Here is a 12427-nt window from a genome sequence, read left to right as displayed (position 1 = left end):
TTCTCCCATTTCCACAGAGGAACTCTGGAGCTCTGTCAGAGTGATCGTCGGGTTCTTGGTCACCTCGTTGACCAAGACCCTTCTCCCCCGATTGCTCAGTTTGGCCGGGCGGCCAGCTTTAGGAAGAGTCTTGGTGGTTCCCAACTTATTCGATTTAAGTATGATGGAGGCTGCTGTGTTCTTGGGGACCTTCAATGCAGCAAACATTTTTTGGTACCCTTCCCCAGATTTGTGCCTCAACACAATCCTGTCTCGGAGCTCTACGGACAATTCCTTCGAACTCATGGCTTGGTTTTTGCTCTGACATGCACTGTCAACTGTGGGACCTTATATAGACAGGTGGGTTCCTTTCCAAATCATGTGCAATCAATTGAATTTACCACGGGTGGACTCCAATCAAGTTGTAGAAACATCTCAAGGATGATCAATGGAAACAGGATACACCTGAGCTCAATTTCGTGTCTCATAGCAAAGGGTCTGAATACTTATGTAAATAAGGTATTTCTGTTTTCTTATTTTTAATACATTTCTTAAAACCTGTTTTCGCTTTGTCCATTATGGGGTATAGTGTGTAGATTGATGAGGGGGAAAAAATAATTTTATCCGTATCAGAATAAGGCTGTAATGTAACAAAATGTGGAAAAAGTCAAGGGGTCTGAATACTTTCCGACGGCACTGTATGTATTCTCTAATATCAAGGCCTTACTATATATCTGTATTCTCTATATCAAGGCCTTGTTTTCAAACTGCTTTTTAATGTCTATTAGTTAGCTCTGGATAAGTGTCTGTCTTATGAATGACTGAAGTGAAAATGTTATTGTGTGGTTGTTTATTCTGTATGTCGGCAGTGAACAGTAAACTGTTGTTTTAGGGTGGGTACGCTGGCAGTGCCATCGGTTTCAGGATGGCATCTCTACTAAAGCTGGCGGACACCAGGGCCAACAAACCTGGCATGAATCTCATGCACTACGTCACCATGGTGAGAGGGAGGGGTGGATGGGAGGGAGAGATAGATGGATGGGCATGGGGAGGGAGAGATCAAATCAATTTTTATTTGTCACATGCGCCAAATACAACAGGTGTAGACCTTACCGTGAAATTCTTACTTACAAGCCCTTAACCAACAATGAAGTTACGAAAATATTTACTAAATAAATTAAAGTTACAAAAATAATGTAAAAAGGAACACAAGAAAATTACATAACAATAACGAGGCTATATTCAGGGGTTACCGGTACCAAGTCAACGTGCGGGGGTACAGGTTAGTCGAGGCAGGGCAGGGGAGGGACAGATGGCAGGGCAGGGAATGGAGAGGGGGAGGGGGAGGGGGAGGTGAAAGGGAGGACAAGAGGGGAGATAGGGATTAATATGAAAATATAAATGAAGACTATGTGAACGGATACATCCAGGCTCTGAGGATAACACATTAAAACATTCTACAATAACGATACTAACTCGCCCTCTATCTATCACAGCAAGCACAGGAGATAGACGTTGCCTTGTTGAACTTCCCCGAGCAGCTTGAACACATTGGGATGGCTGCAAAGTAGGCATACATTAATACCAGTTACTACCTTGGTCCTGTAATTCAAGTAATGTTTTTATTGTTTGTTTATTAATGGTTGCTCACAATGTAAAGAGCTTTTTATGATTTCATGTTTTGTAAATGAAAAGCGCTCTACAAATGAAATGTATGATTATTTATTATTATTGGCTTGGAATACATGAAATGTTTTCTTATTGAGTTTGAGTGGGATAAAAATGTATTTACTGTGTCGGTAACTGTTGTAAGGTTGATGAAGTGGCACATACATTTTGAATTGATTATAAATGTGTTTTTACAGGGTGCACAGGCAGGAGGTGGAGGCAGACTTTCAGAGGGAGGCAGAGAAGGTGAAGCAAGCAAAGATGGACGCCAGCAGACAGCCTGAGCTACTGTTACAGATGGAGACCTTCCTCACGGTGAGAGATGACCAGCACACACACACACACACACACACACACCTTTTCTCCGTGACCTGTTTTAGTTTATAAGTCCATCCCTGACGTATAGTGTGTTACTGTGTGTCAATATCCTGGACATTTTGAAATGTTACGTTATCGGTGACCATTTATGTTTAGTTTTATATTGCTTGAGTGTAAAAGCACTGGATGACTGAGGAGAATGCACTTCTCTGCCCCATATAGTCTGTATCTCACATAATTACTGGCCTTCTGGACATTTTTGTTGAAGTGAACTTTGATTTTACAGTGAATGTGGCTGACAACATTTAACCATAAAACTAACGCATGAGTTGTACCCGTAGTGTTCTCTCTCCCACTCTCCTGGTATGTATCTCAAACACTTGTCTGTCAGAGGTCAGAGGGCGGAGGTCGGAGGTCAGGCTGGCTGATGGACCTCTACTCTGTTCTAATGTTGTTTTCAACCCCAGTAGTCTTCCTGTAACCTAGTGATCTGACTGTAGAACTCTTTCTCTCTCTCTCTCTCTCTCTCTCTCTCTCTCTCTCTCTCTCTCTCTCTCTCTCTCTCTCTCTCTCTCTCTCTCTCTCTCTCTCTCTCTCTCTCTCTCTCTCTCTCTCTCTCTCTCTCTCTCTCTCTCTCTCTCTCTCTCTCTCTCTCTCTCTCTGTACCCCTCTCTGTCTCTCTCTGTACCCCTCTCTGTCTCTCTCTGTACCCCTCTCTGTCTCTCTCTGTACCCCTCTCTGTCTCTCTCTGTACCCCTCTCTGTCTCTCTCTGTACCCCTCTCTGTCTCTCTCTCTCTCTCTCTCTCTCTCTCTCTCTCTCTCTCTCTCTCTGTCTCTGTGTCTGTCTCTCTGTCCGTCTGTCTCTCCGTCTGTGTGTGTCAGAGGGCGGAGGCCAGGCTGGCTGACCTACAGGCCTGTCTGTTTGACCTCAACTCCCTGAGCCAAGCTGTAGCAGAGTACTTCTGTGAAGACCCAGCCACGTTTCAACTGGAGGTGTGCTGCTCCATATTCTCTTCTTTCTGTGAGCGCTTCAACAGGGCTGTTCAGGTGAGACTAGACTGAACACATTAGGTTTGCAAAATTCCTCACATTTTTCCCCAAATGCTATTTTTTTCCAGAAATCCTGGTTGTCCTGCTTATTCCTTCGTAATTCCAGGAATCTTCCAACCAGGATTTCTGGGGAATTTGGGGAAAGTTAACTTGGATTTTGTATGTATTTTTTTATAGTACTACTGATATTGATTACTGTATTGTTGGGAAAGAGCAAGCCTCTGTGACATGTTAACACATGATGAAGAAGAATCAGCAACAGTCCGATGTTCCTACAGAATATAGTGGTCTTCCCAGTGACAGGCAATGTCCACTGTCCATCTGTCCACATTTAGTTTAATATCTGTGCACTCAAACACAACCCCCCCAACTCTATGTTTTAGCCACTTCACACATCGCACGCTCTCACACCCTTCCATCTTCTCTCTCCTCCTCCTCTCTTTTCCTGCCCTTGCCGCTCTCTGACCCCATCCCTCTCTCTCTCTCCTCTCCTGTCTCTGACCCCATCCCTCTCTCTCTCCTCTCCTCTCTCTGACCCCATCCCTCTCTCTCTCTCTTCTCCTGTCTCTGACCCCATCCCTCTCTCTCTCCTCCCCTGTCTCTGACCCCATCCCTCTCTCTCTCTCTCCTCTCCTGTCTCTGACCCCATCCCTCTCTCTCTCTCCTCTCCTGTCTCTGACCCCATCCCTCTCTCTCCTCTCCTCTCTCTGACCCCATCCCTCTCTCTCTCCTCTCCTCTCTCTGACCCCATCCCTCTCTCTCCTCTCCTCTCCCTAACCCCTTCTCTCTCTCTCTCCACTCTCTGACCCCTTCTCTCTCTCCTCCCCTGTCTCTGACCCCATCCCTCTCTCCTCCCCTGTCTCTGACCCCATCCCTCTCTCTCTCTCCTCCCCTGTCTCTGACCCCATCCCTCTCTCTCTCTCCTCTCCTGTCTCTGACCCCATCCCTCTCTCTCTCTCCTCTCCTGTCTCTGACCCCATCCCTCTCTCTCTCTCCTCTCCTCTCCGACCCCATCCCTCTCTCCTCTCCTGTCTCTGACCCCTTTCTCTCTCTCTCTCCTCTCGTCTCTGACCCCATCCCTCTCTCTCTCTCTCCTCTCCTGTCTCTGACCCCATCCCTCCCCCTCTCTCTCCTCTCCTGTCTCTGACCCCTTCTCTCTCTCCTCCCCTGTCTCTGACCCATCCCTATCTTGCTCTCCTCTCCTGTCTCTGACCCCATCCCTCTCTCTCCTCTCCTCTCCTCTCCCTAACCGCTTCTCTCTCTCTCTCCACTCTCTGACCCCTTCTCTCTCTCCTCCCCTGTCTCTGACCCCATCCCTCTCTCTCTCTCCTCTCCTGTCTCTGACCCCATCCCTCTCTCTCTCTCCTCCCTCTTTTCCTCCCCTTGCCTCTCTCTGACCCCATCCCTCTCTCTCCTCTCTCTGACCCCTTCTCTCTCCTCTCTCTGACCCCTTCTCTCTCTCTCTCCTCTCTCTGACCCCATCCCTCTCTCTCTCTCTCTCCTCTCCTGTCTCTGACCCCATCCCTCTCTCTCTCTCTCCTCTCCTCTCTCTGACCCCATCCCTCTCTCTCTCCTCTCCTGTCTCTGACCCCATCCCTCTCTCCCTCTCTCTCTCCTCTCCTGTCTCTGACCCCATCCCTCTCTCTCTCTCCTCTCCTGTCTCTGACCCCATCCCTCTCTCCTCTCCTGTCTCTGACCCCATCCCTCTCTCTCTCTCCTCTCCTGTCTCTGACCCAATCCCTCTCTCGCTCGCTCTCCTCTCCTGTCTCTGACCCCATCCCCCCTCTCTCCTCTCTCTGACCCCTTCTCTCTCTCTGACCCCATCCCCCTCTCTCTTCTCTTCTCTCTCTGATCCCATCTCTCTCTCTCCTCTCTCTGACCCTTTCTCTCTCTCCTCCCCTGTCTCTGACCCTTTCTCTCTCTCCTCCCCTGTCTCTGACCCCATCCCTCTCTCTCTCTCTCTCCTCTCCTGTCTCTGACCCATCCCTCTCTCTCTCTCCTCTCCTGTCTCTGACCCCATCCCTCTCTCTCTCCTCTCTCTGACCCCATCCCTCTCTCTCTCCTCTCCTGTCTCTGACCCCATCCCTCTCTCTCTCTCTCCTCTCCTGTCTCTGACCCCATCCCTCTCTCCCTCTCCTCCTCTTTTCCTCCCCTTGCCTCTCTCTGACCCCATCCCTCTCTCCTCTCGCTGACCCCTTCTCTCTCTCTCCTCTCTCTGACCCCATCCCTCTCTCTCTCCTCTCTCTGACCCCTTTTCTATCTCCTCTCCTCTCTGACCCCATCCCTCTCTCTCTCTCTCTCTCCTGTCTCTGACCCCATCCCTCTCTCTCGCTCTCCTCTCCTGTCTCTGACCCCATCCCTCTCTCTCTCCTCTCCTCTCTCTGACCCCATCCCTCTCTCTCTCTCTCTCCTCTCTCTGACCCCTTCTCTCTCGCTCTCCTCTCCTGTCTCTGACCCCATCCCTCTCTCTCTCCTCTCCTGTCTCTGACCCCATCCCTCTCTCTCTCTTCTCCTGTCTCTGATCCCATCCCTCTCTCTCTGCTCTCCTGTCTCTGACCCCATCCCTCTCTCTCTTGCTCTCCTCTCCTCTCTCTGACCCCATCCCTCTCTCTCTCTCTCCTCTCCTCTCTGACCCCATCCCTCTCTCCTCTCCTCTCTCTGACCCCATCCCTCTCTCTCGCTCGCTCTCCTCTCTGACCCCATCCCTCTCTCTCTCCTCTCCTGTCTCTGACCCCATCCCTCTCTCTCTCTCCCCTCTCCTGTCTCTGACCCCATCCCCCTCTCTCTCTCCTCTCCTCTCTCTGACCCATCCCTATCTCTCTCTGACCCCATCCCTCTCTCTCTCTTCTCCTGTCTCTGACCCCATCCCTCTCTCTCTCCTCTCCTGTCTCTGACCCATCCTTCTCTCTCTCTCTCCTCTCCTGTCTCTGACCCCATCCCCCTCTCTCTCTCCTCTCCTCTCTCTGACCCATCCCTATCTCTCTCTGACCCCATCCCTCTCTCTCTCCTCTCCTGTCTCTGACCCCATCCCTCTCTCTCTCTCTCCTCTCCTGTCTCTGACCCCATCCCCCTCTCTCTCTCCTCTCCTCTCTCTGACCCATCCCTATCTCTCTCTTCTCCTGTCTCTGACCCCATCCCTCTCTCTCTCTCCTCTCCTGTCTCTGACCCCTTCTCTCTCTCCTCTCCTCTCTCTGACCCCTTCCCTCTCTCTCTCCTCTCCTGTCTCTGACCCCATCCCTCTCTCTCTCTCTCCTCTCCTGTCTCTGACCCCATCCCTCTCTCTCTCTCCTCTCCTGTCTCTGACCCCATCCCTCTCTCTCTCTCCTCTCCTGTCTCTGACCCCATCCCTCTCTCTCTCCTCTCTCTGACCCCTTCTCTCTCGCTCTCCTCTCCTGTCTCTGACCCCATCCCTCTCTCTCTCTTCTCCTGTCTCTGATCCCATCCCTCTCTCTCTGCTCTCCTGTCTCTGACCCCATCCCCCTCTCTCTCTCTCCTCTCCTGTCTCTCTCTCTCTCTCTCCTCTCCTGTCTCTGACCCCATCCCTCTCTCTCCTCTCCTCTCTGACCCCATCCTTCTCTCCTCTCCTCTCTCTGACCCCATCCCTCTCTCTCGCTCGCTCTCCTCTCTGACCCCATCCCTCTCTCTCTCCTCTCCTGTCTCTGACCCCATCCCTCTCTCTCTCTCTCTCCTCTCCTCTCTCTGACCCATCCCTATCTCTCTCTGACCCCATCCCTATCTCTCTCTGACCCATCCCTATCTCTCTCTGACCCCATCCCTCTCTCTCTCTTCTCCTGTCTCTGACCCCATCCCTCTCTCTCTCCTCTCCTGTCTCTGACCCCATCCCTCTCTCTCTCCTCTCCTGTCTCTGACCCCATCCCCCTCTCTCTCTCCTCTCCTCTCTCTGACCCATCCCTATCTCTCTCTGACCCCATCCCTCTCTCTCTCCTCTCCTGTCTCTGACCCCATCCCTCTCTCTCTCTCTCCTCTCCTGTCTCTGACCCCATCCCTCCCCCTCTCTCTCCTCTCCTGTCTCTGACCCCTTCTCTCTCTCCTCCCCTGTCTCTGACCCCATCCCTATCTCGCTCTCCTCTCCTGTCTCTGACCCATCCCTCTCTCTCCTCTCCTCTCCTCTCCCTAACCCCTTCTCTCTCTCTCTCCACTCTCTGACCCCTTCTCTCTCTCCTCCCCTGTCTCTGACCCCATCCCCCTCTCTCTCTCCTCTCCTGTCTCTGACCCCATCCCTCTCTCTCTCCTCCTCTCTTTTCCTCCCCTTGCCTCTCTCTGACCCCATCCCTCTCTCTCCTCTCTCTGACTCCTTCTCTCTCCTCTCTCTGACCCCTTCTCTCTCTCTCTCCTCTCTCGGACCCCATCCCTCTCTCTCTCTCTCTCCTCTCCTGTCTCTGACCCCATCCCTCTCTCTCTCCTCTCCTGTCTCTGACCCCATCCCTCTCTCCCTCTCTCTCTCCTCTCCTGTCTCTGACCCCATCCCTCTCTCTCTCTCTCTCTCCTCTCCTGTCTCTGACCCCATCCCTCTCTCCTCTCCTGTCTCTGACCCCATCCCTCTCTCCCCTCTCGACCCCATCCCCCCCCTCTCTCTCTCTCTCCTCTCCTGTCTCTGACCCAATCCCTCTCTCGCTCGCTCTCCTCTCCTGTCTCTGACCCCATCCCCCTCTCTCCTCTCTCTGACCCCTTCTCTCTTTCTGACCCCATCCCCCTCTCTCTTCTCTTCTCTCTCTGATCCCATCTCTCTCTCTCCTCTCTCTGACCCTTTCTCTCTCTCCTCCCCTGTCTCTGACCCCATCCCTCTCTCTCTCTCTCCTCTCCTGTCTCTGACCCATCCCTCTCTCTCTCTCCTCTCCTGTCTCTGACCCCATCCCTCTCTCTCTCCTCTCTGACCCCATCCCTCTCTCTCTCTCTCTCTCTCCTGTCTCTGACCCCATCCCTCTCTCTCTCCTCTCCTGTCTCTGACCCCATCCCTCTCTCTCGCTCTCCTCTCCTGTCTCTGACCCCATCCCTCTCTCTCTCTCTCTCTGACCCCATCCCTCTCTCTCTCTCTCCTCTCTGACTCTCTCTCTCCTCTCTCTGACCCTCTCTCTCTCTCTCTCTCCTCTCTCTGACCCCTTCTCTCTCGCTCTCCTCTCCTGTCTCTGACCCCATCCCTCTCTCTCTCTCTCTCCTCTCTCTGACCCCTTCTCTCTCGCTCTCCTGTCTCTGACCCCATCCCTCTCTCTCTCTTCTCCTGTCTCTGATCCCATCCCTCTCTCTCTGCTCTCCTGTCTCTGACCCCATCCCTCTCTCTCTCTCTCCTCTCCTGTCTCTCTCTCTCTCTCTCTCTCCTCTCCTGTCTCTGACCCCATCCCTCTCTCTCTCTCTCCTCTCCTGTCTCTGACACCATCCCTCTCTCTCTTGCTCTCCTCTCCTCTCTCTGACCCCATCCCTCTCTCTCTCTCTCCTCTCCTCTCTGACCCCATCCCTCTCTCCTCTCCTGTCTCTGACCCCTTCTCTCTCTCCTCTCCTCTCTCTGACCCCATCCCTCTCTCTCTCCTCTCCTGTCTCTGACCCCATCCCTCTCTCTCTCTCTCCTCTCCTGTCTCTGACCCCATCCCTCTCTCTCTCTCCTGTCTCTGACCCCATCCCTCTCTCTCTCTCTCCTCTCCTGTCTCTGACCCCATCCCTCTCTCTCTCCTCTCTCTGACCCCTTCTCTCTCGCTCTCCTCTCCTGTCTCTGACCCCATCCCTCTCTCTCTCCTCTCCTGTCTCTGACCCCATCCCTCTCTCTCTCTTCTCCTGTCTCTGATCCCATCCCTCTCTCTCTGCTCTCCTGTCTCTGACCCCATCCCCCTCTCTCTCTCTCCTCTCCTGTCTCTCTCTCTCTCTCTCTCCTCTCCTGTCTCTGACCCCATCCCTCTCTCTCTCTCTCCTCTCCTCTCTGACCCCATCCCTCTCTCCTCTCCTCTCTCTGACCCCATCCCTCTCTCTCTCTCCTCTCCTGTCTCTGACCCCATCCCTCTCTCTCTCTCTCCTCTCCTGTCTCTGACCCCATCCCTCTCTCTCTCCTCTCTCTGACCCCTTCTCTCTCGCTCTCCTCTCCTGTCTCTGACCCCATCCCTCTCTCTCTCCTCTCCTGTCTCTGACCCCATCCCTCTCTCTCTCTTCTCCTGTCTCTGATCCCATCCCTCTCTCTCTGCTCTCCTGTCTCTGACCCCATCCCTCTCTCTCTCTCTCCTCTCCTGTCTCTCTCTCTCTCTCTCTCTCTCTCCTGTCTCTGACCCATCCCTCTCTCTCTCTCTCCTCTCCTCTCTGACCCCATCCCTCTCTCCTCTCCTCTCTCTGACCCCATCCCTCTCTCTCGCTTGCTCTCCTCTCTGACCCCATCCCTCTCTCTCTCCTCTCCTGTCTCTGACCCCATCCCTCTCTCTCTCTCCTCTCCTGTCTCTGACCCCATCCCCCTCTCTCTCTCCTCTCCTCTCTCTGACCCATCCCTATCTCTCTCTGACCCCATCCCTATCTCTCTCTGACCCATCCCTATCTCTCTCTGACCCCATCCCTCTCTCTCTCTTCTCCTGTCTCTGACCCCATCCCTCTCTCTCTCCTCTCCTGTCTCTGACCCCATCCCTCTCTCTCTCCTCTCCTCTCTCTGACCCATCCCTATCTCTCTCTGACCCCATCCCTCTCTCTCTCCTCTCCTGTCTCTGACCCCATCCCTCTCTCTCTCTCTCCTCTCCTGTCTCTGACCCCATCCCCTCTCTCTCTCCTCCCCTGTCACTGACCCCATCCCTCTCTCTCTCTTCTCCTGTCTCTGACCCCATCCCTCTCTCTCTCTCCTCTCCTGTCTCTGACCCCATCCCTCTCTCTCTCTCTCCTCTCCTGTCTCTGACCCCATCCCTCTCTCTCTCCTCTCCTCTCTCTGACCCATCCCTATCTCTCTCTCTCCTCTCCTCTCTATGACCCCATCCCTGTGTCTCTCCTCCCCATCAGGAGAACCGTGAGCGTGAGGCAGCCGAGCTGAGACGCAGGCAGAGGGAGAGGTTCTGTAACGTGGCCAAGCGTCGCTCCACTGCCACCTGCTCTGACCTGGACCCCCACCTATGTCTGGAGGCCTCTGGCCCTGGTTCCGCAATGGAGTCTATCCTCCACAACTTCCTGACCACCATACGCCCCAGGGGTCTGGCAAGGCGCAGACACCACCACCACCTCCCCCCCGGGATGTTGTCCCCCATCGGGGGCTCGCCCATCGAGCCCTGCCCCCAGTCCAACCCCCTGGCTGATGAGCCAGAGACTGGAGCTGGACCAGGGTCTAGGCGTTATGCCAGCCCAGGAGGGAGCACCCTGGGTGGGGAGGCAGGTGTGCTGACACCCCTGAAGGACCAGGAGGACCAGGGGCAGAGGGAGGAGAAGAGTGGAGAGGGCTGGCCCAGAGAGCTGTGTAGCCCTGCTGCGGTGATCGAGAGGTTGGATGGGGAGATTGAGGAAGAGGACTATGACTCCTATCTGGACCCCAATTCAGAGATGTGTGAGCAGGAGGAAGAGGAGGAGAAGGAACACGAGGGGGAGACGGCGACCCCTGTGGACCAGTGGAGATGTTTTGGGTCAAAGAGAGCCTCGTCCATTGACCAGAAACTGACCCCTAAGAGCTGTGGCCGCCGCAGCCTGTCCCCTCGCCAACACGCACCCCACACCCAGAAGGAGGAGAGGAGAGTGGGCAAGGAGGAGAAGGAAGAGGTGGAGAGGATGCGTGAGGTGTCCAGGAAGATGCTTCACTACCAGACCGGCCGAGGCAGGCTATCTGGTGACCTACAACATCCTGGACTGCCAGAGTTGGGCGGCACTACCCCTCAACGCGCCACACCTCACCTTCTCCACCCCCGCCCTGTCTCTCAACCCTCCACCCCAGGTCATCGCTCCTGCCCTACCCCACAGCCCTCCACCCCTCGCCACAGGGAGATGAGAGAGGTAGACCTGGCTCTCTATAACAGCATGGGGAACCTGGGCTCCCCCTGGACCATCCTCAGCCCCAGCGTCTCTCCCCAAAACCACACCCCGTACCACACCGCCCACCGACGACACTCCTTCTCCGCCCCCAGTGCCGATGATGGCCTTGACGACGGCGTCTGGTCATTGCCCCGCACCCCCACCCGCCCTTCCACCCCTACCCACCCTTCCACCGCCACCTGCCCCCCTCTGGTGCTGCTGGGGAGGATGAGGGCTATGGAGGGGCACCCTGGACCCTCAGACCTCCAGGGAGAGGCAGGGAGGGGGCCCATGTCCCTGCCTGACTGCCCCAGTCAGAGAGCTCTGTCCCAGGGCCCTGTGCTTCGCTCTCTCTCCTTGGATGAGACTGGAGGGAGCCAGGCTCCAGGATTAATCTTCCGCCTGGGGGACCTGTTCCAGAGACGCAACGCACTGTTGGCCCCGGCTGTGGCTGGGGCTGGTGGTGGTGCTAGGGCTGGGGCTGAGATGGGGTTTGCTACAGAGGCTCTGAAACCCTTGGAGAGGCAGAACAGTAGCTCTGGGATTGTGTCTTTCTTCAGACGCTTTGGGGAGCGGAGACGAGCCAGCTTGGAGGAACAGGACTCCAGAGGAACAGATACTTAACCAGGGAAGGAGGGAGGGGAGGATGGGGGGGGGAGGGTTTGTGTATTTTTAGAAAAGTATTTGTGTTGATATCATTTTATTTAAAGTGAGCTACTCCTATTTGAGAGTGTGACCGCTATTTTAATGAACAGCCCAAGGTAAACATGGACCTTTCTGTCTCTGTGGGGCTGGGAGAAGGCGTATTGTTTTAAAACTGTTCCAAATAGTACCCTATTCCCTACATAGTGCACTACTTTTGACCAAAGCCTCACAGGCCCCGGTCAAAAGTAGTGCACTTCGTAGGGAATAGGATGCCATTTGAGAGGCACTGTAAGTGAACCACGTATGCACCTCACGCCTCTTTTTTTTTATTATTCACAGATCAGATAAAAATGGTCTTTGTACAAGACAAAATACAGTTCTCCTTCAATGTGTACACAATCTCAGGTATAGTGTGGAACACATGGGGTACAACAGAATATACTACCATCACCATCTTTTAATTAGTTATCTTAAGTGTCGTATTTTATGTAATAAAGTGGTTCCTATCTCAGCCTTATTTTGTCTTTGGTCTCCCTCACAGTTAATAGAATAATAAATGCCATTTACCAGACAATTTGATCCAAAGTGACTTACAGTCATGCCTGCATGCATTTTAACGTATGGGTAGTCCCGGGATCCGAACTCACTATCCTGTTGTTGCAAGCACCAAAGCTGGGGAACAATAGTATGTTAAGGGGGAGAAGAAAAGGGAGGAAACCATTAGGAGAAAGGAAAAGGGAAGACTGGAGGGTTCTTCATAATGTGTTTTGTTCATGATTTAATTATGATAAGCTG

The 12427-nt window shown here is 53.5% G+C and overlaps 1 protein-coding gene across 1 annotated transcript in view; it reads left to right on the top strand.

Moving 5' to 3' along the window:
• The window catches only part of fhdc3 (FH2 domain containing 3), a 26831-nt gene extending 14699 nt beyond the window's left edge, over window positions 1-12132 (top strand). Inside the window, exons 7-11 of the mRNA XM_041870515.2 lie at window positions 872-979; window positions 1476-1546; window positions 1845-1962; window positions 2849-3013; window positions 9995-12132. Of these exons, the coding sequence (XP_041726449.2) occupies window positions 872-979; window positions 1476-1546; window positions 1845-1962; window positions 2849-3013; window positions 9995-11611 (2079 nt within the window). The 3' untranslated portion in view covers window positions 11612-12132. The remainder of the gene's footprint in view (window positions 1-871; window positions 980-1475; window positions 1547-1844; window positions 1963-2848; window positions 3014-9994) is intronic.
• Window positions 12133-12427: the final 295 nt, after the last annotated feature.

This window comes from Coregonus clupeaformis, chromosome 27 (genome assembly GCF_020615455.1).
Source record: "Coregonus clupeaformis isolate EN_2021a chromosome 27, ASM2061545v1, whole genome shotgun sequence".
In the NCBI taxonomy this organism is placed as follows: Eukaryota; Metazoa; Chordata; class Actinopteri; order Salmoniformes; family Salmonidae; genus Coregonus; species Coregonus clupeaformis.
Note: the sequence above shows the minus strand (reverse complement) of the source record. Positions and strands in the feature narration are given on the sequence as shown.